This window comes from Chlorocebus sabaeus, chromosome 8 (genome assembly GCF_047675955.1).
Source record: "Chlorocebus sabaeus isolate Y175 chromosome 8, mChlSab1.0.hap1, whole genome shotgun sequence".
Lineage (NCBI taxonomy): Eukaryota > Metazoa > Chordata > Mammalia > Primates > Cercopithecidae > Chlorocebus > Chlorocebus sabaeus.
Window position 1 is genome coordinate 4,361,342 of NC_132911.1, and position 20,464 is coordinate 4,381,805.

Here is a 20,464-nt window from a genome sequence, read left to right on the forward strand (position 1 = left end):
TGGCACATGTATACATATGTACAAACCTGCACGTTCTGCACATGGACCCTAGAACGTAAAGTATAATAATAATAAAAAAAAGTATGCAGTGCAAATGGCGACAGGCCTGAGGTTGAGGAGGCTATGAAAACTTCCTATTCTGAATGTAATATATAAATGTAATGTAATAAACTCAAAAGGCCACATTTATCCTGTCTTGCCTATCAAGTTTGCCACCAGACAACCAAATAATATGCGTCTTTTATAGAAGTAGCTTAGCAAATCAATAAAAAAAAAGAAGCCATAGAATCAGAATACTATCGATTAGTGGCATCTAGTCAATAAACACAGCTGGTAAGTGCACATCAGTCACCCTGTCTCTTGATGGGAGAAAACACCACTAGATATGAAGTCATCATGTCAGAAAAACTCAAACTCGAACCTGGCTAAGCCTCGTTATCCGGTGCCAAGTCACAGAAACTTTCTTAAACACCCTGGAGATGCAATCGGCAGAATGTCTACTGTGGCGAACTCAACAGGAAAAAAGAAAAAACAGAAAATAGGAGAAACGTAAAAACAAATCTACTTGCAAGCTACATCAAACAATCACAATCAGAAAGCAGTACACTTTTTATAATCCCTTTATGACTTACCTCATCATGAAGGATAAGAAAGCCATTTTCAGTAGTCTGGGTCACATTCTTTGGGACTTATTGGTGGATGATGAAGTGATGATTTTGGGGACGTCCCTAAGGTAAGGGTACTAATGCTGGGTACCTGTCATATTCTGGAGACTGACGTGCATACATGTATGTTATCATCTTATTTTCACAAACACCCAAGAGGCAGATATGACGGTGTCCACTTGACAGATAGTTCTCAGAAAGAGAAAGTGAATTACAAAGTGAGGTCAACTTTAACACGTCCATCTGGAGTAGATGGAACGAAGCCTCCATAGCTGCCATGTGCACAGTTCTTTCCAACACACATTTCTTTTTTTTTTTTTTTTCCTTTTGATATCTTTATTCCTTCTCTGATTTCTTCTATATCTGGTTCTTCTGCTATAGAAATAAAAAGTCATTAGTGCTGAATTTGTATGTATTTATCTGCATTTCTTCCTTTTCAATATATGGACTCATGGAAAGGAATGTGATTGACAGAATCTCATGTTGAAAGTGTGAACTACTTTGGACTAGTGGTTTGCTGAATGTCTGACAGATGTCCTGTGTTGCTTGTGAGTCTCTCAAGAATTTAAAAAATATCCCAAGGCTCCTGTGTAAATTTGCGACAGTGCCCCAGAGTGCCCTGGTGCACATTTTGGGAACTGGTAACTCAGGCATTCCTGATGCTAGTTTGAAGATGCCACTTTGAAAACCACTGTACTAATGGCTTCAAGAGACCAGAGGAAGGAGTTCTCCACCACACATTTCGTAACAGAACAGAGCCCTTATGAAAGTGCCAATGATGAATCGGTGCATCACAGACCACAATAAAGAAAACCAGGAGAGAGGCCCTTCATTTGGGAGACAGTTGTAAAAATCAAGGTAGAAATACATTGGAACTAGAGGGGACGGGAGGAAACAAGGCCATGTAGCAAATGAGGGGTTCTGATTTATTCGAACAAAGTCCGCAAGAACAAGAACAAAGCCATGTAAATAGTTAGAGGATAAAACTTTGAGAAAAGACAAAACATAACACCCAATGGCAACTGAGGGATTATATCCTTGAAAGAAAGAGTATAATTCAAGTTGGTATGTTATAGAAATAGGAAAAGCATAAAATTGAGATCCATCATCTTGACTCCAAAGGAGATTGTACAGAGAGACGGAGAGGCAACAATGAAATGACTGCTTGCTCTGAGCACACCAGGGGGAGAAGGGAATGTAATGGGAAGTCAAAAATACTGTCCCAGGCCCGGATTGATAATTACATTTTTGACAAGAAGGTGAACAGTCTGGAAAGATAACGGTAAAGTTGAAATGGACTAAAAACTAATTTGAGAAGTTTGTTGTAATAGAATTGACTGCAAGAAAGGAAATTGCCACGGCCCCAGGGAGAAAACGAAAAGAGGATGAGGGAGAGACAACTGTGAATGTACTTTCTGAAGCACTCTTAGTCTTTGGAAGAGGGACAGACTATCAGAAATAGGAAACATAAGTTGTGCTGCATGGGCTATTGTAAATTAGTTTTCTTTACCTTTTCAGACTATTTTCCAATAGGTAAGTCACAGATTTACATAGACTGTTTGCAAAATACACAAATGTAATTATGGCTTTCAAGTGAAGCTCTATCCTCTCTGTTTTAATACAATGTATCCTGACAAAAACTCAGTTATTATTCCCACTTCGTAGATAATGAAACTGATGATCAGAGAATTAATGAGTGAGTAGTTTCATGGTCATGCTAGAAACAAAAAGCAAAGTCAAGGACACAGCTCAGGTAGTGACAGGATAAACCACAGCTTCCTCTCCATGGGTAAACAGATTCCTCTAGCAAAAGCTTCATTCTGTGTAGACAAAAGAAATGCTGTTTGTGGAATCTAGTTAGGAAAATAATCTGGTAAAATGTGAAAGGTAAATAGGAACATATGCCATTCTTGAAAATTATTTTACTTATAATGTGCAAAAATGCATAGGATGAGGTTATCTAGACTTTGGAATCCTGACGTCGATGAAATGGAACCTGTTACAAATATAAATATGCATGGGTGGTGCTCAAGTTATTATTTTTGAGTTCTGGTTGGTATCATTAGTATTTCTTTTTCCACCTTTAAGAACTTGTAAAAGAAATGAGAGCACTAATGGAGTTGAGGGAAGAAAGCAAATAATTAGCGACTTGTTAACAAAGGCGTTGAAGATGTAAAGGATAAATAAATTGGTGAAATGTGATTTCATTTTCAGGAAGAGAGAAAATTCGTAATAAAATTAAAACATGGCGCAACATCAGTTGTTATATTTTGAGTACCTCATTACTAAAAGGATTAAGAAAACATCAAAAGCACAATCGAAGTGATCAAAGAGCCACAGGCACTGATGAAAAGATGAAAAGAACTCAATGGCAAAGAAAAATGATGAACCAACAAGCCTCTGCATCTATCAAACACAAATTAACGGGAAATAGCAGCATACTTTTTTATGACACACTTTCAACAGAATTAAATATTTTAATGAAATAAAAATGCTCATTCATTTTAGCAGTGGAGATCAGTAACTGAGTCTCAGAAAAAGGGAATGGAAAGAATAAAAGAAGAAGAAAAATGATGGCTTAGGTTTTACCCAAAGATAAACCATTTTAGGAGGTATTTTCAGATAAAGTGGAAAATGAAAAGTATCTAGGTTAAGAGCGATGCATACTGCAGAGGAGTGGGAAGTGCAGGCTGAGCAGTTTGTGTGGCTGGTGTGGGACAGGAGGCACTGGGAACCACTGTTCACAGAGGGCGATGGGAAGGGTCAGAGGTTCTGTAGGATTAGCCCCGGCACATCAGATCATTTGGCTTCTTCTGAAGCAGTGTGTGCATTCTTTGCTGCTGTTTCTTCTGTTGGGAAGGGCTCTGCTCCTAGTCCCTGGGGGTTTCCTTCAGCCCTGTCACAGGGAAGGACAGGTCACTGGGAGTGGCCAGTCAGGTTGTCCATGTCCCTGGATGTGGCAGTGGATGGAGGGGGCAGGATCGAGCAGGACCACTTGGAGCCTTTTTTGGGTTTGAGATGGAGGACATCGGAGGTGTCTTTACTCTTCGTTCCTCAGGGTCATGAACTGTAAGAGCAATGTAACCCCAGAGGAGCTGGGAGCTATTTTCTCTGTCATTTACAGAGACCCCACATGGGATGCAGCCTCAAGAAAAGAAAGCAGAGCTGAGAGAATGAGAGTCCTGCTGATGCCACCAGGACCTCCTAACCCTAGATACAAATGAGTCTCTTGTGTCATGCACAGAATTTCTGATAACAGAGATATAATCCTAAAAATAAGATAGAAGGATAAGAGAGTAATTAGAATGATGCTGTCAATCCAAGTGAGGGGTCCAGGGAACCTGAATTGGGAGAGTAGATAGTGAAGACAGAACAACCAAAAAGCCTGTTAGTGTTTTCTGATGGGGCCATCTCTCAAAAGGGAGAAGAGGATTGATCTCAAGACCATCCTTGGACAAAAGATGGACACATCTTTCTGAGACTGGTGGGAAGGAAGGAAGGAAGGAAGGAAGGAAGGAAGGAAGGAAGGAAGGAAGGAAGGAAGGAAGGAAGGAAGGAAGGAGGGAGGAAAGAAGGGAGGGGGGAGGGATGAGGGAGGAGGAAGGAAAGGAACGAGGAAGTGAAGGAAGGAAAGGAAGGAGGAAGGGAAGGAAGGGAAGGAAGGGAAGGAAGGGGAGGAAGGGAGGAAGGGAGGAAGGAAAGAAGGAGCAATGAAGATGACTGTGGAGGAGCAAAGAAGACATGTTCTTGCTCTATACAAAAGGTGACATTTTCCCTGAAAACTTGGAGAGAGGCTGCTGTGGGTTTATTAATGAAGGTTTAAAGAAAAGTGAAGGCTTGTAGGAGTTGCTGTAAGTCCATGAGTTCTAACAAAAGGACCACGTGCCATGCAAAGGTGAGAGTGTGGGGCAAAGAACGGGGCAGCATGAGTGGAGGCCCAGTGGGCATCAGCCATGACCTTCAGGGGCTGCAGCATGGAGGGTCCTCCAGACAGAGCTCACTCCGGCACACCTCAGAGGGATGCATTACAGAGAAAGGCTTTAGATGCTTCAGGCAATAGTGACTGACTTATTCTCAGTTTCATGTCTAAATGACACAGCTTCACGGATAATTGTCTCCACTCTCCACTAATTCTGGAAAACTCATGCAGGCATAATTCTATTCCAGAAGAAGCGCCTCCCTGTGTATGAATGAGCCACCTTCCCCCAAGGGTAAAAGTAGGAAAGAAGGTGACAGCCAATCGCAATGGATGTAAACAATCATATATAAAGAGAAATCAAACATGTATTAGTAGGAGGCAGAAGAATTTGCTTCAAAGGAAATGGGAAAGGATCACATGAAAACTTGCTCCCCTGTCCTCCAATCCATGAGGTCTACACAGCACAAAGCAACATTCAAAGCACTTATAACGCATTTAATCTTTGAGATGGATCCTTGAAATTCGTTGGTGGGGGAATCAGTTCTTAAAGTATTTGCATCAAAATGGCATAAACCTGAAGAATTTTAGAGGGAAGTTAAAATAGGTTCATTCTGAAAAATATCTGAGAGACTAAACACAGTTTCTTTGCTTTTAAAAATCTGAATCCAAATCAGCACAAACTCAATATAATCTTGTTTTCTCTACCCCTCCATTATGTGACAATGTGTCACGGATTGGCTTTGCCAAGTCAGAGGCAACCTGAAGCTCCCTCCATGCCTAAGGATGTCCTGGACTGGGAAAGTGAATTTTTAAATTTTTTCTTATTCTGTCTTTTCTCTGTGGTGAAGAAGAAAAGAGCAATTTTTTGTTTTTTGTTTTTTGTTTTTTGTAAGATGGAGTTTTTCTCTGTTGCCCAGGCTGGAATGCAATGGCGCAATCTTGGCTCACTGCAAACTCTGCCTCTTGGGTTCAAGCAATTCTCCTGCCTCAGCCTCCCAAGTAGCTGAGATTACAGGTGCCTGCAACCATACCTGGCTAATTTTTGTATTTTTAGTAGAGACAGGGTTTCACCATGTTGGTCAGGCCTGTCTCAAACTCCTGACCTCAGGTGATCCTCCTGCCTTGGCCTCCCAAAGTGGTGGGATTACAGGCATGAGCCACCGCACCCAACCAAAAGCAACATTTATATCCATATAAATTCATGTAAGGTTTTCAGCCTCGTGTTATAAAGTTTCCAATTGTTTCAGACATTTAAACACTGGACGTTTAAGAAAAACTGTTGCTCCAGTCTTAAGACTCACACAGCTTGCTATAATCAAGCCTTCTAAAGTGGAAAAGCCAGACGGGGGACAGGGTCACCAGCTCCTCCTCATCGACGCAGTCCTCAGGAACCTCTCCTTCCCTGGTTGAGACACATATGAAATTCGGAAAATCATCTGGTTTGCTGACTGTTTCACTTTCATGTATGCGTCCTGCATGTCAGGATTTGCTCCAATGACGGATGTTAACTGTGGGTCTCTGATCCTCAGGCAGCCTCCAGCCTCTGATGAGATGGGCCTTAACCCCTCCACTGCCCACCTGACTTCATGATCTTTCTCTGTCGTGACCTAATCAGGATGTTTCAGATCTTCCTACCTAGGCACATGGTTGTACGCAAGCCTCTCCTATTTTCTCATACAATTTAGAAAAGTTGGCGCGGTTTTGCACTTAGCATTGCTGCATCGTTTCTACTACGCCGAAACCTAGTTGTGTTCTCTCCTATCCCATCTTAGCATTGAAATTGTCCTAGTGGATGTGTTTCAGTATCAGAGGTGGCAATCACACCTCTTTCAGCTTGCTAATCATTCCAGGAATGAGCTTCCCATTAAAACGAAATATTTGGAGCTGTTGATTTCTCTCTTTCAGAGGTGGGAGCAAAGCCTGCAGATGACCCATCCCCATTGCCCATCATAGATGAGTCTGCTAAAGTCCAGGGGGATTCAGAACAAACTGGATGCAGAACTGGAACCCGAGCCCAGGTCTCTTGGCTAAGCTCTAGCACTGCGCTCTCCTGCCTCCCTTGTCTTCTACTCTTCATACTGGAGCCCTCGTGCTGCACGGTCTCACCTTACACACCCTCATCCTGCACTTCCTCATCCCATAGCCCCTCATTTTGCACTCCTTACCCTGCATGCCTCGTCCTGGACCCCTTCACCTGTACCCCTCATTCTGCACTCCTCACTTGTACCCCTCATCCTGTACCTGTCTTCCTGGATCCTCACCTGGATCCTCACCTGGACCTCTCATCCTGCACTCCTCACCTGTACCCCTCCTCACCTGTACCCCTCATCCTGTACCTGTCTTCCTGGATCCTCACCTGGATCCTCACCTGGACCTCTCATCCTGCACTCCTCACTGTACCCCTCATCCTGGACCCCTCTTCCTGTACCCTTCACCTGGACCCCTCATCCTGTACTCCTCACTGCACCCCTCATCCTGTACCTCTCTTCCTGTACCCTTCACCTGGACCCCCTCTCCTGTACTCCTCACTGTACCCCTCATCCTGGACCCCTCTTCCTGTACCCTTCACCTGGACCCCTCATCCTGTACTCCTCACTGCACCTCTCATCCTGGACCCCTCTTCCTGTACCCTTCACCTGGACCCCCTCATCCTGTACTCCTCACTGCACCTCTCATCCTGGACCCCTCTTCCTGTACCCTTCACCTGGACCCCCTCATCCTGCACTCCTTACTGTACCTCTCATCCTGGACCCCTCTTCCTGTACCCTTCACCTGGACCCCCTCATCCTGTACTCCTCACTGCACCCCTCATCCTGTGCCTCTCTTCCTGTACCCTTCACTTGGACCCCTCATCCTGTACTCCTCACTGCACCCACCATCCTGTGCCCCTCTTCCTGTACCCTTCACCTGGACCCCCTCTCCTGTACTCCTCACTGCACCCACCATCCTGTGCCTCTCTTCCTGTACCCTTCACCTGGACCCCCTCTCCTGTACTCCTCACTGTACCCCTCATCCTGGACCCCTCTTCCTGTACCCTTCACCTGGACCCCTCATCCTGTACTCCTCACTGCACCTCTCATCCTGGACCCCTCTTCCTGTACCCTTCACCTGGACCCCCTCATCCTGTACTCCTCACTGCACCTCTCATCCTGGACCCCTCTTCCTGTACCCTTCACCTGGACCCCCTCATCCTGTACTCCTCACTGCACCCCTCATCCTGTACCTCTCTTCCTGTACCCTTCACCTGGACCCCCTCATCCTGCACTCCTCACTGCACCTCTCATCCTGGACCCCTGAACCTGCTCCCCTTGCCCTGCACCCCTCATCTGTACCCCCATCCTATACCCCCTGACCTTCAGCCCACATCACAAGTCTGAAGCAGCCTAACTTCTTCAGTTTCTCTCATTCTCAGTCTCACATGGCACAAACTTTCTTTCTGCTCACTCCCTTTCCCAAGAAAAAATCAGAAGAAACAGAGCTCCACATGCTCACATGTTAAAGCAACAGATGATCTAAAAGAAACACATAGGAGCTGGGTCATCAAAACTGCATGCTGTGTCTGGCCGTTTCTGGCTTAGAGGCAGGAGGATATGCATGCGATTTAAAAAACACAGGAAGAATTTCGAGAAAAGAATAGTCCCACCTATAACTTTTAAATCAGTAATTCAAAATATGATTCATTTCTAAGTCAACACAACTCAGAAATTTTAAAGAAGATTCTTGTTGAGATGATAAAAACTCGTAAAGGAAACAGAAATACCAAAGAAAAATAATAAAGATAGCAAGAAAATTGAAAGAAACAAATTCCAATTGCAAGGAAAAAAACCTGTAAGGAAAAGTGGGTCCTTGTTGTATCTGATGCAGAGATCCTGGTGGTAAAGATGTGGGAGAATGTTATCACACTCACACACTCATGACACATGAGAAGTGAGGAAGGCAGCCATGTGGCTGGAAAAAATAGGAAGCTTATTCCACTTACAGAGCCTAAAATATCATCTAGAAGTACACCTTGTTAATTTCACAAGATCTTTCATACTTCGCAAATATCATCCTCAGAATTTTCATTCCTGCCTGAGACTAGAATACAGATTGGAGAACGTCTCCCAGGAAGTTTACTCTAACGTGAGCCCTGCGGTGCTTAACCTCCGTGTCATTTCCACTACATCTTACCTCAGTTTACTTTGAAACGTAATCTGGGAGGATACATGTTGGGAATGGAGAGTGGAATGTAGCTGGAGCTAATGGGCCACTAAACCTGGAATTTAAAAGTCAAATTTCTGCATTAGAATTTAATGTTCTCTGGCACCACCTGCTCTTCTGGCTCATATGTACTGATATATTTAAATATTTAATAATGGCTTATCTCACATTATTAAGAGGAGGCTGTGCTTATAATTCATTCATGCAATATAACTCAGAACAAAATAGAAATAAGATTCAATGGTTCTTCTGATATTTTTCTTAAAGTTAAGACTGTCCTGAACGTCAGCATATCGTCGTACAAATTCTTCAACCCCGTGAACAAAAAAGGGTGATTATTGGAAGCTCAATATCCATCTAATATATAGTTTGTTGTTATTACTTGTTTGTTTTAATATCGTTTCAATAAAATCCTACGTTCATCTTATTGGTCTTGCATTAAGACAATGGAATGCTAGCTGGGCTAGCTGGTAATTCACCTGAAGAAAACAATAGCAACAATGAGCACATATAATCGATTAATTTTAGCTTCAAACAGTTAATTATTAATTATACTTGGTTTGTAAATGGCTCTTAATATCTTTGGTTACTAAACAGCTCACCAAGATGAAGACGTTGTGTGCTCTGCAACTGTCTGGAGAAACAGAATTGAATAAAATGGGGCTCTTTCTCAAGGACTCACAAAACACTCTAGGAAAACTGTTACCTTAGCTAACAAGGAGCTGCTGCAGGTAGCCACAGGGAAACACTGGAAAGAATTTCCATCCCAGTGAGCTATCCGGGAGAGAGGCACAGCTCTCAAGCTGAGCCTTGGGGAAGGGAAGGGAAGGGAAGGGAAGGGGTGTTTCACATCCGGAAGGGCACGAAGGACATGCCCAGACAGAAGGGAAGTGGCATGAGCCATGGTGTGGAGATGGATGGGCACAGGATGGCAAGCACACAGTGTGCTACACCGTGCTACAGCACCCTGCAGCTCTGGAGAGGACGGGGTGATCTGGAAGAGGCGCAGAAATTCAGTGACTTGCTCTGTTGTGGCTGCACCATGGTGGGGGCACACAGGAGCCACAGATGCAAAAGGAAGCTGACTCATGAACCAGGGTGAGGTGAGGAGAGACAGGTCGGTGTGTTCCTCACCCCGCTGGCTGACATGGGGCACAGGGTACAAAATACAGACGCCATAATATTACAGGAATTGCATGGTGGAGCCTTCTCACAAACCCTCCTTGCAATGCAGCACCAGTGCCACAGGAATATGCACTTTTAAGCCCATCTGACTTGAATCTCTGTCTATGAAGACCCCTGGGTGATCTCTACGCATGCTGCAGTCGGAGACACGGGTGAGAGCAGAGGACAGCATAAGTACAGGTACGTGGGAGATTTGTGCAGAAATGCATCCCTTTGCCAACAGGGGAATTTAACCAATAGCGGCAGACCACCTGCCACTGAAGGGGAACTCCCAGACGCTCCGGGGGAGGAGGACTTGGAGAACCAGAAAGGACACCAGATAAACTTCAGGAACTGGGTCCCAAAAGGTCATCATTCAGGGACTCAAGCACTCAAGAATGAGGCTGTCGACAAATGAACAGATTTGGGTCTAGGAATCAGAGCAGCCTCAATAGCTAGAAACAGTCTGTTGACTCATTGCCTACTGGGCTATAATTCCTCAAATTAAGACTTAAAAAAAAAAAAAAAAAAAACTGGAGTGGGCCTAAGATTATTGATAAGGGTTAAATGGCCCATGATAATGCTACAAAAATCTGAGCAGTCCAGAAATTGGCTAAGACACTCACTCACATTTTGCACATCTCTAAGGACGCAGCTATACGGCTGCAGCTTGTGCACGGCTGCACAGGTGTGGGGCATAAAGAAGTCCTTGCACTCCCGGAGCTTCTGTCTCCTGGGAAGAGAGGCAATTAAACAATTGTTGGGATGCAGGCAGCTCAGGGTGGCGTAGGATTGTGTAGGAACAAATCACATAATCTAGGCTGTGAGGCTAGTTGGGGAAAGTAATCTCTGAGGTGAGACGGGAAGATCAGCAGATGATCTACATGGTGAGTCCATAGAAGAATGATCCGTTTTGGGGAGATACGTATGCAAAGGTAAAAGAGAAGAAAAAAGGAAGATTTGAGGATCAGGAAGCTCCATGGGACCAACGTGAAGTGTATGTGGGCGGTGGTGAGAGATGAAGGTGGAATTTGGAAACCAGTTTACAGAATATTCTGTGGACCCCGGGAAGGCTCTAACCGATTTGAAACACTGGAGGGACACTCTCTATTTTCATTTTTTTTTTAAAAAAAGATCATTCTGACTGGATCACTGTGTATGGGCAAAATAGAAGAGATTCGTAGCAGGGAGAAATGAAGTTTCGGCCACTACAGAGGCCGCCTGGAGGGGACACTGTGGAAGCCGTCTAAGGGTAAGAGACAGAAGATATAAAGGAGGGATGGGATTGAAGGATATTTACTAGACGGAGCTGACAGAAATTTGTGGAGAAAAAGAGAACAGGATCATCCACCACCAATGTTGCTGAGAAGAAATAAGACAAAAACAACAATTACAAATCTGTTGTCCAAATCCTCAAAGAATATAGGGAGATTGCCTTCCCCGGCTGCTATATGGCGATGCTGCACTCTGGGTAAGAACAGACAAAGGGGTGATGTGAGTCCCAGGTCAGGAAGCTTGTTCTAGAAGCAAAGAGCTAAGCACCAGAAAGGCAGATACACCTACCTGTGGTCCCAAGAATGGAAGGGCTGGTTTTGTTTCAAGGGATTTGGAGGACAGTAACAGTAAGTTTGTTCTTTAGCATATTAAAATGAATGGCGGTCCTCAGGAAAGCCCGTTTGGAGGAAATTCAAATTTACAGCACACGAGTTCACATGGCAGGACAGTTTCCCCTGTACGGGACTCACTGCAGACTCAGGTCCCACCATCGAACGCAGCCCTCATCGCCCTGTGGGACTGAGGCTGCCAGAGTGGGTTCATAGCTGCATGCCTCTCGGAGAAGTGCTCAAACAAAGGCCTCAATTTAGAGAAAAGAAGAAGATGCAAGGGCTACTGACCCTGAGACCCAGCATTCCTGCCACAGACTGCAGTCTGGAAGGCTTTTGCTGGCTAGAATGAGGGAATGTGCTTCTGAAGGCATGGCTGAGAAGCCAGCTTGGAGAGGATGCTGGGAAGGATGGGCCGCTGTTCTCTGGATGTGGTCTTCACCCTAAATCCACGGCCATAATGCTGTGTCAGTCCCCAGAGGCTGGAATATACGGGGCCAGGAACCGAGAAGGGGAAGCAGTAACTGTCTCATCTCCATCCCAGAAGCTGATTGAGATCTCTGTTCCCCGATCTCTCAACTTTAGGCTATGTGGTTCTAGAGAACCTGCTTCTCAGAGGGGAGCTGTCTCCACCACCAGGAAGAGGAAGGGCCCCATGAAACTGTAAGCTACGCCTGTGGCCCAGTGCCTTCAAGATCCTCATGCCCAAGGCCTCGCCAGCAAAGGAAGGAGCCATCATCCTTGCAGGAGGACTGGCCCTAACCAGGAGAAAAAGCTGGGGCCATTGTCCCCATTGGGACAATACAGATAAGTGGGACCATTTATCCATGGGGACTCTCTTATGTGTGATGGAACACGAACAAGTCCAGCAGCCACACCTGAGCAGTGCACTGTGAGCAGAGCCTGCGACCCTGTGAGGACTCGGGTCAGCACTGCCCTGCCCCAGCAGCCACCTAGCCTAGCTGAGAGGCCAGCTAAGGAGGCAGATCCTCCAATGGGCCGGACGGGAGGGCAGCAGCGAGTGTGTGCTGCATGTGTGTTCCTAGGAAACGAGGCCGGCCAGAATCCTGGAGAAGCTGCTTCCAGATGGAGAGGACTGAACAGTGCGAGTGCTGGGCTGTCTCGGATCCCAAGGGCACCACTTGGGTGTTCTTTTCAGAACCCAGGCCTCACCCCCAGCTGCTAGGAGCCCACACTGCATTTCTCTTCAAGAATGGCCCCAAGCAGAGTTCTGGTCCCTCCCTGGGGGCCACCCATGTCAATGGTCAATGGCACCAAGCCTGGCCCAATTGCTTCAGTTTGGAAGACTATACAGGGCCATCCCAGCTCCAGACCTCCCTGTAGTATCACTTAAGGCAAGGGTTCCCAATCCCCAGGCCAGGGACCAGTACTGGTCCATGGCCTGTTAGCAACTGGGCCACACAGCAGGTGAGTGGCAGGCAAGGATGCACTACTGCCTGAGCTCTGCCTCCTGTCAGGTCAGCAGCAACATTAAATTCTCCCAGGAGCGTGAACCCCATTGTGAACTGCACATGCGAGGGATCTAGGCTGCACGCTCTTTATGAGAATCTAATGCCTGATGATCTGTCACTGTCTCCCATCGCCCCCAAATGGGACTGTCTAGTTGCAGGAAAACAAGCTCAGGACTCCCACTGATTCTATATTATGAAGAGTTGTGTAATTATTTAATTACACATTACAATGTAATAATGGAAATAAAGTGCACAGTAAATGTAATGCACTTCAGTCACCCTGAAACCATCACCTCTCCCAGTTCGGGGAAAAACTGTCTTCCTTAAAACCGGTCCCTGGTGCCAAAAAGGCTGGGGACCTCTGATCTAAGGCACCTGCTGTGGTCTGATCATTTGTGTTCCCCTCAAATTCCTAAGTTGAAACCTAACCCCAAATTTGATGGTTTTCAGAGACAGGCCAGCCTCTAGAGGGTGATGACATGATGAGGGTGGAATCCCTGTGAACAGGATTAGTGCCCTTGTGAAGGACACCCAGGCTTGTGGCCTTGCCCTGTCCACCACATGAGGACACAGTGAGAAGGTGCCATCTATGAACCAGGAAACAGCCCTCGCCAGACACCAAATCTGCCACTGCCTTGATCGTGGACTTCCCAGAACTGTGAGAGATACAATTCCAGTGTCTTTAAGCCAACTCTACCTGCATATTCTGTTACGGCAACCTGAATGAACTAACTGTGCACCTGTCGTGACTGGGGCAACTCCTCCCTCCACCCAACCCCACTGCTTTCTATGCCTTACAGATGATTCCAAGCACACTCCCGATACCTCTGCCTACACAAGTTGTCAACTCAGACTCTACTTCCAAGAAAAAAGGTAATTTGTCATAGATTTAAGTTAAGCCCTTGGGGAAAAAAAAAGTTACATCCACCTTAGAGATAAGGCTGTATCTGTTGTGAAAAAGGAGGTACACATTATAAACGCTTTGTGATGGTCAACTGGGCATTCCCACATGACAACAAAAGGTTATTTGAAGCCACTTCCTGCAGCTTCACCTTCTCTTTAGGGTTTTAGAAGTCACTCTACTATTCTGGCAGGCACTGTCTTGCTTGATTTTGAGTAGCGTATTGACTTCCTGCTCACAAGGACAGGGGCATGAGCCCACTTTCTACATGGACCAGCGAGCTGTCCTCGGTTCAGGGACCACGCCATGTGCTGTCATTGCACTTGGACGCTTTTCAATGTGCATAATTTCTCACCTAGAGAAGACGGGCGAGACTGGGCTGGGTCATCGTGCCAGTCCAACCACGCGAGATGAGAAGCACCTTCAAGACTGCATAACATCAATGCTGCCTCAGAAGTTCCGTCTGCCAAGAACGGTAAAGATGCTGCTTTTTGAACCATCTCCTACATTCCTGTATTCGGTACAATACACGGCCTCATTTCCTCATTCATCCTAGAAGCACAGACCCTTGGCTACAGACTGAGATGCCTACACTAACTTCCACTCTCTTATTATCAATTTAGTCATCGGACATAGGAGACAATTCTGTTTCTTGTATGAAATGGTGATGCTGAACTCAAATAATTTGACTGGAATAACTCTTAGTATTAGCCTGAAATAGGTCTTGATTTGACTACACAGTAGCACATCACAGGGAAGAGTTCCTTTAATTTACCCCCTGCTAGAATGTAAATAGCTATGGCAAATTACATGAAACATGATTTGTGGAGATGCAGTTCATCAACTTGTGTGATAAACTCGAACTGAATATTCTTTTCGTAACAGAAAAACGCTTCAGAGTCAACTCACTTTCCTATAAACAGAGAAGCCATAAAAATGTGGGACCACTATAATAGCAAACATGCAATTGCTTGCAAAAATATCCAGGGATCAAGTTTGCTTCTTGTTAACTTTCCTCATGGATAGAAGCCACAGTGGTAATGAGGGAACCCAACTTTAAGTTGAGAATAGGGATTTTTCTTTTTTTCTGTTGACTAATAATCAGCTGCTATGATATATAATATATATTTTATTTTCAAATATAAAATGAAGAAACTATGCCCTGGGCTTACATTAGCTTTTCTTATATAGTATTCTGAGACTTACTCTTTGTATGGATTCTACCTATTATAAATATGATTTATAAATACATAAATAAATGATTTATAAGTACATAAATTATACATAGGTAGAATCCATATATAGAGAGCTAACTTATATATAAATTGTATATGTAAAATTTGTTTTAAAAATATATATTAGCCACATAGAGTTTGTTTATGAATAGTCAGTGCTGCCTTACATGGCTCTACCGTAATTTATTTACATCCTGCTTCTTAGCATTTGGGCTTTTGAACAGATTATTTTTAATTCAGTATTTTCATCTGTAAAATGGTTTTAAATAAAGCTCACCTCTCTCGTCACTTTCTGACACCTAATATGATCTCCTTCAAGAGCTCTCTTTGTTTTTTAAACTTTCTATTTTTTTCCCCATAATTTGCTTAGGGCACATTATCAATTCACACTCCTCTCGTTGTGTGTGTGTATAATTGCTATAGATATATGCACATGCTCATATGTATGCACGGGCTTTTATATTAGGGAATATGTATAAGACTTTCTGTATAACATACACGTGCCAACTGAAGTCTAGCAAGAATGTTTGTTTCTGCGAATTGTTCTTTTGTGTTTGCTGCTGGGGCCTCGCCAGCAGGGACCCCTGTTGTTTTTCAGTCTCTGAGCTCCTCCCTGCCTGTCCTCCACTCACTGTGATTTTCAGGGGATGCACAGGACCTGGTTTTCATTTCTCCAGCCTACTTGTTTTCTGACACATACCTCTTACATGATCCATTAACTGAGGAGACCCTCCAGCCATCTTGAGGGGATGGAGGAGAAAGGATTGTCTTTGCAGAGTTAGACACAGCACAAACGGAGAAATCTCAGACATGCCAAGCCTACGAGCCCGGGATGATGGAGGCCACAGGTAGGTAGAGTGGACCCAAGGTCCTCCTGGTCCTCATGTCCTGAGGCAGCCCCCTCGCCATTACCCCGTGTGCTTGCGGGGGTTAGTTGGGGTGCCAGGATAGCATCCTCCAGGGAGCTTTTCACAGAGACAGCAGTGCCCAAGGTAGCAGAGACCATGAACATCTTAGGGTAAGAAGTATGATCCGAAGATTTGAGGACCCCCAAAATATTTTACACTACGCAAGCTATTCTTGATATCTTGTCAATGTTGGAGTAGGTAGGTCAGCAAGGGTTGACGTGGGTGGCCTTCAATAATGAGTGAGATTAAATTGATAGCTACTTTGTTTGGATGGAGTCTCAGAAAATCAAGTTGATGTTAAAATAAGATGATGTGGCATTTCTTGCATAGCAGTTTGTCTAGGGTTTGTGGTCTGAGGGACTGACTGTGACTCCAGGTATGACAGTTCACACATTGAAAATGTCTGGGGAGACTATGAGAAAGTGTGGAGAGCTGTTGCCTCTGAGGAAGTTAACTGGCTCAGCTAGAAGCTGGAGAGAAGGGGTCCTTACAATCCATCTAAACACCCCTCAGTTGGGTTTACATGTCTTACTGTGCACACTATTATTTATATAATGAACACATCATGTTTGTAGAAAAATCTCAAAATGAAAATGAAAATGCATAAAGAAATAAGAGCTAGCATTTTTTTTAAGTTCTTACTGTGTGTTATGAGCCTTCCATGTTTTACTCAGTTGATTTTTCAATAAAATTATGAAGCAGTTGTGATTACTATGACTTTTTTTTCTAATGATGAGTCTGATACACAAAGGGTTTAAACAACTTACACTGAGGTTCAGTTACTGAGCAGCAGAACCAGTATTTAGGGGAGTCCAGCTCCAGGGGCTGTGTGCCTAACTCTAGATGTTAGTGAAATCAGGCAACATCAAAACACAGAACACTTAACTCTATGTAAATATACGCTGTATATGTTTTCTGAAAATATATTTTTTTCTTTTTTTGAGAAGGAGTCTCACTCTGTCACCTAGGCTGGAGTGCAGTGGCACTATCTCAGCTCACTGCAAGCTCCACCACCCGGGTTCAAGCGATTCTTCTACTTCAGCCTCCTGTGTATCTGGAATTACAGGTGCCTACCCACCACAAACAGCTAATTTTTTGTATTTTGAGGAGAGATGGGGTCTCACCATTTTGGCCAGGCTGGTCTGGAACTCCTGACCTTAAGTGATCCACCTGCCTTGGTCTCCCAAAGTGCTATGATTACAGGTGTCAGCCCCCTGCCTGGCCTGTTTTCTGATAGTATAATTTATGAACAACTGTGCTTTGAGTCAAATAATATAAAATTATGTATACGCATAAAGGTCACTTTTATAAGTGATGTGCACTTTGTCTACAACTGTTAGCTTAATATAGTACTCTAGAAATACACATTTTTAGAATGTCTTCTACTATTATAACCTCTTACTTTGTTTAAATTCTCAAATGTTATATTAGTTACCTAGTTTGAATGACCTTTTTACCTTTGGATTATTCTTTTGTCAAAGATAATACGTGGCATTGAATTGGCTGTCTCTCAAGGACTGATGGCCATTCACACATTTATGACATCTCACAGGTGGCTATTGAGACTGTTACCAGAGCACTAATTAGGGTGAAATGCAATTATAATTAACGCGGTGTGGTCATTTACAGTGAAATATGACACATGGAAGAACGTTTCCCTTTTAATGGGACTACTTATGTCTCTTCATAGTCAAGGATGCACAGTTTGGGCACGAGGCTCCTATTCCTGGTGCCATAAACCTGATGATGTGTATCTCAATGCTGCTGAAATGAATTTACTGCAATTTGCCCTGTTGGGAAGTATTTGGTATTTCACTGATGATTTTAGATTCCACCAAAGGCAGCAGCAAATGTAGGTCATGTGGAAAATGTTATAACTCTACCATACTTTCTTGAATAATTGCACAGTCACATGAAAGTTCAACTGAAGGTCAGGTCTAAAAATCCAAATGTCAGGAGGTATTCAGCACCTACCTCTGCATTCTAGCTTTAATCTTTGAATGGGATGTAAATATTCATTTTTTGTTGTAGTATTTCTTATTAAAAAGGGTTATGAAGTCCCCACCACACCCGTGTATCAGCAAGGAGGGACCTAATTTATGCTCTGTAGCTGAGGACACTCCTGGGTGAGTCCACTCACCACAGGACCCTTTAACATTGTGACCCTTTATCCCACACATTGGAAATGTCTGGGGAGACTATGAGAAAATGTGGAGAGCTGTTGCCTCCGAGGAAGTTAACTGACTCAGCTAGAAGCTGGAGAGAAGGGGTCCTTACAATCCATCTAAACACCCCTCAGGTGGGTTTTCAGCAGTCTCTCAGTTGAGAGAGAGAGCAGCCGTGCTGTGGTGTGTTCACTCACATGGACTCATGACAATATCCCCTACCATGCTTGTTGTTTTAGGATTGCTGGATGCTTTTTTATGATCTCCTTCATTGATTTCATGGGTAATAACTTCTTGTTACATTTTTCAGCTCCTAAAACTATCCTATGATATACACTTGGAAAATAAGAACTTACTGCCTATTTACTCAAACTCAAAAAGTAGAATACATAGAATTCCAAGAGCTGCAGATAAATATTCTCATTTTTACCTATACACATACACATCCATCAGCTCAAATATTTTAAGGAACTCAGTTACTAAGGAAGAAACCAATAAGATATTTTAAAAACTATTTCAAAGGAGAATCCAAAGATCACAAATATATGGACAATCAGAAATACTGAAATAAATTTGCTAATAGATTTAAAAGTAATCAATATCCACAGGACAATAATTAACTGCATCTCTTTCACAGGAAATTCATTTGCATTTCAATGCTTCAGAAATTGTTTGCATTGCTATCAGTTTTCTATAACTTGTAAAGTTGTAAACTGCTCAAAAACAATGACAGGCACAGAGCTTTCATTTCAAATATTTGAATTTAGCTCATAAAATGTATAATTGTAAGTCTTTTCAGATTCATGATATTGTCTTTTCTATGTTTGCTCACATAAAAAAAGGTTTTGAGAAATACCAGACAATATGATACGGTCAAAAGATCCACACATATGCCCACGTTTCCTGGCTTACACCTAATACTTCACCTCACTCTTTCTTTTGGGATAATCAGAGTACATATCATGGCAAGCCAAGTTTTCAGAAGTTAAACATTCTCATTCACAAAAGTGAGTGTTAGCAGACTTTAAGGAAGTTCCCATCATGATTCCTATTTATCAGCATTGTTTGACTTGTTGATTTTACTTATACCTAACCAATACAGAATGGTCTCTGCCCTCTGTTGGAATGCTAGCTTTAAACTCGGTTAAGAGTGTTCTCGTCCTACCTTGGTAAACAGCTTTAAACCCAGGTGAGCCAATGCTATCATCCGACTGCAGATGTAGCCACATCTGGTTGCTCATGCTCACGATGAGGTCAGGAACACTGGATCCCGTGAGCCTGCATGGAAGAGAAATGTCAAAGCCTTTATGTAAGGCAACAAGTACATTGACTTCCACCTCAAAAGAGGGTCCTGCTGCTTTAAATAGCCAAACCCTAGAAATATAGATAGCAAGACCCTCTTTCAAAGACTGTACAGCCTCTTGTCCATGATATTAATATTCAAACATCACTATCACTGAAGCTTTACAGAAATTACTCTATTCTAATACTGCCAAGGTGTATATTTTCTTTTAAAAAATCAACTTAGGGCAACCAACCATCCCATTTTCCTGGAACTGACGGGCTTCCCCAGGTGCAGGAGTTACAGTGTTAAAACTGGGACAGTCCTGGAAAAAATCAGGGACAGTTGTTCATCTGAGGTGACTAGAGATGTGCACAATTGCTGCAGGATCGCGCAACACCAGCCATGAAAGAGAAAGCATCTCTATCACAAGAAATTGTACAGGATCATTCACAAAAGGTTTTCATTGTCTAGTCTAGAACTAGTATGTAACTTATCACAAACTCTCCTTTTAAAATATATTATAGGTAATTGCACATTAAAATAATTTTGAAAAGAATAGCATGCATAGCTGAAATAGATTTGGTAGCATTTATTGAACACTCCCCCTGCATATTAATGTCTGGGTCACACCAAACGTGAGTTTCAATGAAGCATTCATTGTGTATTAACAAAACAGTCACATAGGGCCTGTTGTCAGCCAGTGAAAAGAAACACTGAATCCATTGACTGAACTCAATGTGCTGGCAGAAGAGCATGTTGAAACAGAAAAAGTATAAGAAAAAAATCAATTCAACCAAAACAAATATCCCTAATCAAATAGGAAGCTTGACTTTCAGCAAAGTAGTTTCAGGAATGTGAGCATATGATTTGCCCCATTAATCATATCATCTGTCTATCAATCCAACATCCTCACCTTAGGCAGCACAGAGCACTGGATTGTTCAAGG

The 20,464-nt window shown here is 43.5% G+C and overlaps 1 protein-coding gene across 2 annotated transcripts in view; it reads right to left on the reverse strand.

Moving 5' to 3' along the window:
- Window positions 1–20,464, reverse strand: part of CSMD1 (CUB and Sushi multiple domains 1) — a 1,948,922-nt gene that overhangs the window by 490,560 nt on the left and 1,437,898 nt on the right. For both annotated transcript variants that reach the window (XM_073017922.1, XM_007961594.3), the window contains exon 12: window positions 19,399–19,511. In XM_073017922.1, coding sequence (XP_072874023.1) covers window positions 19,399–19,511 — 113 coding nt within the window. The remainder of the gene's footprint in view (window positions 1–19,398; window positions 19,512–20,464) is intronic.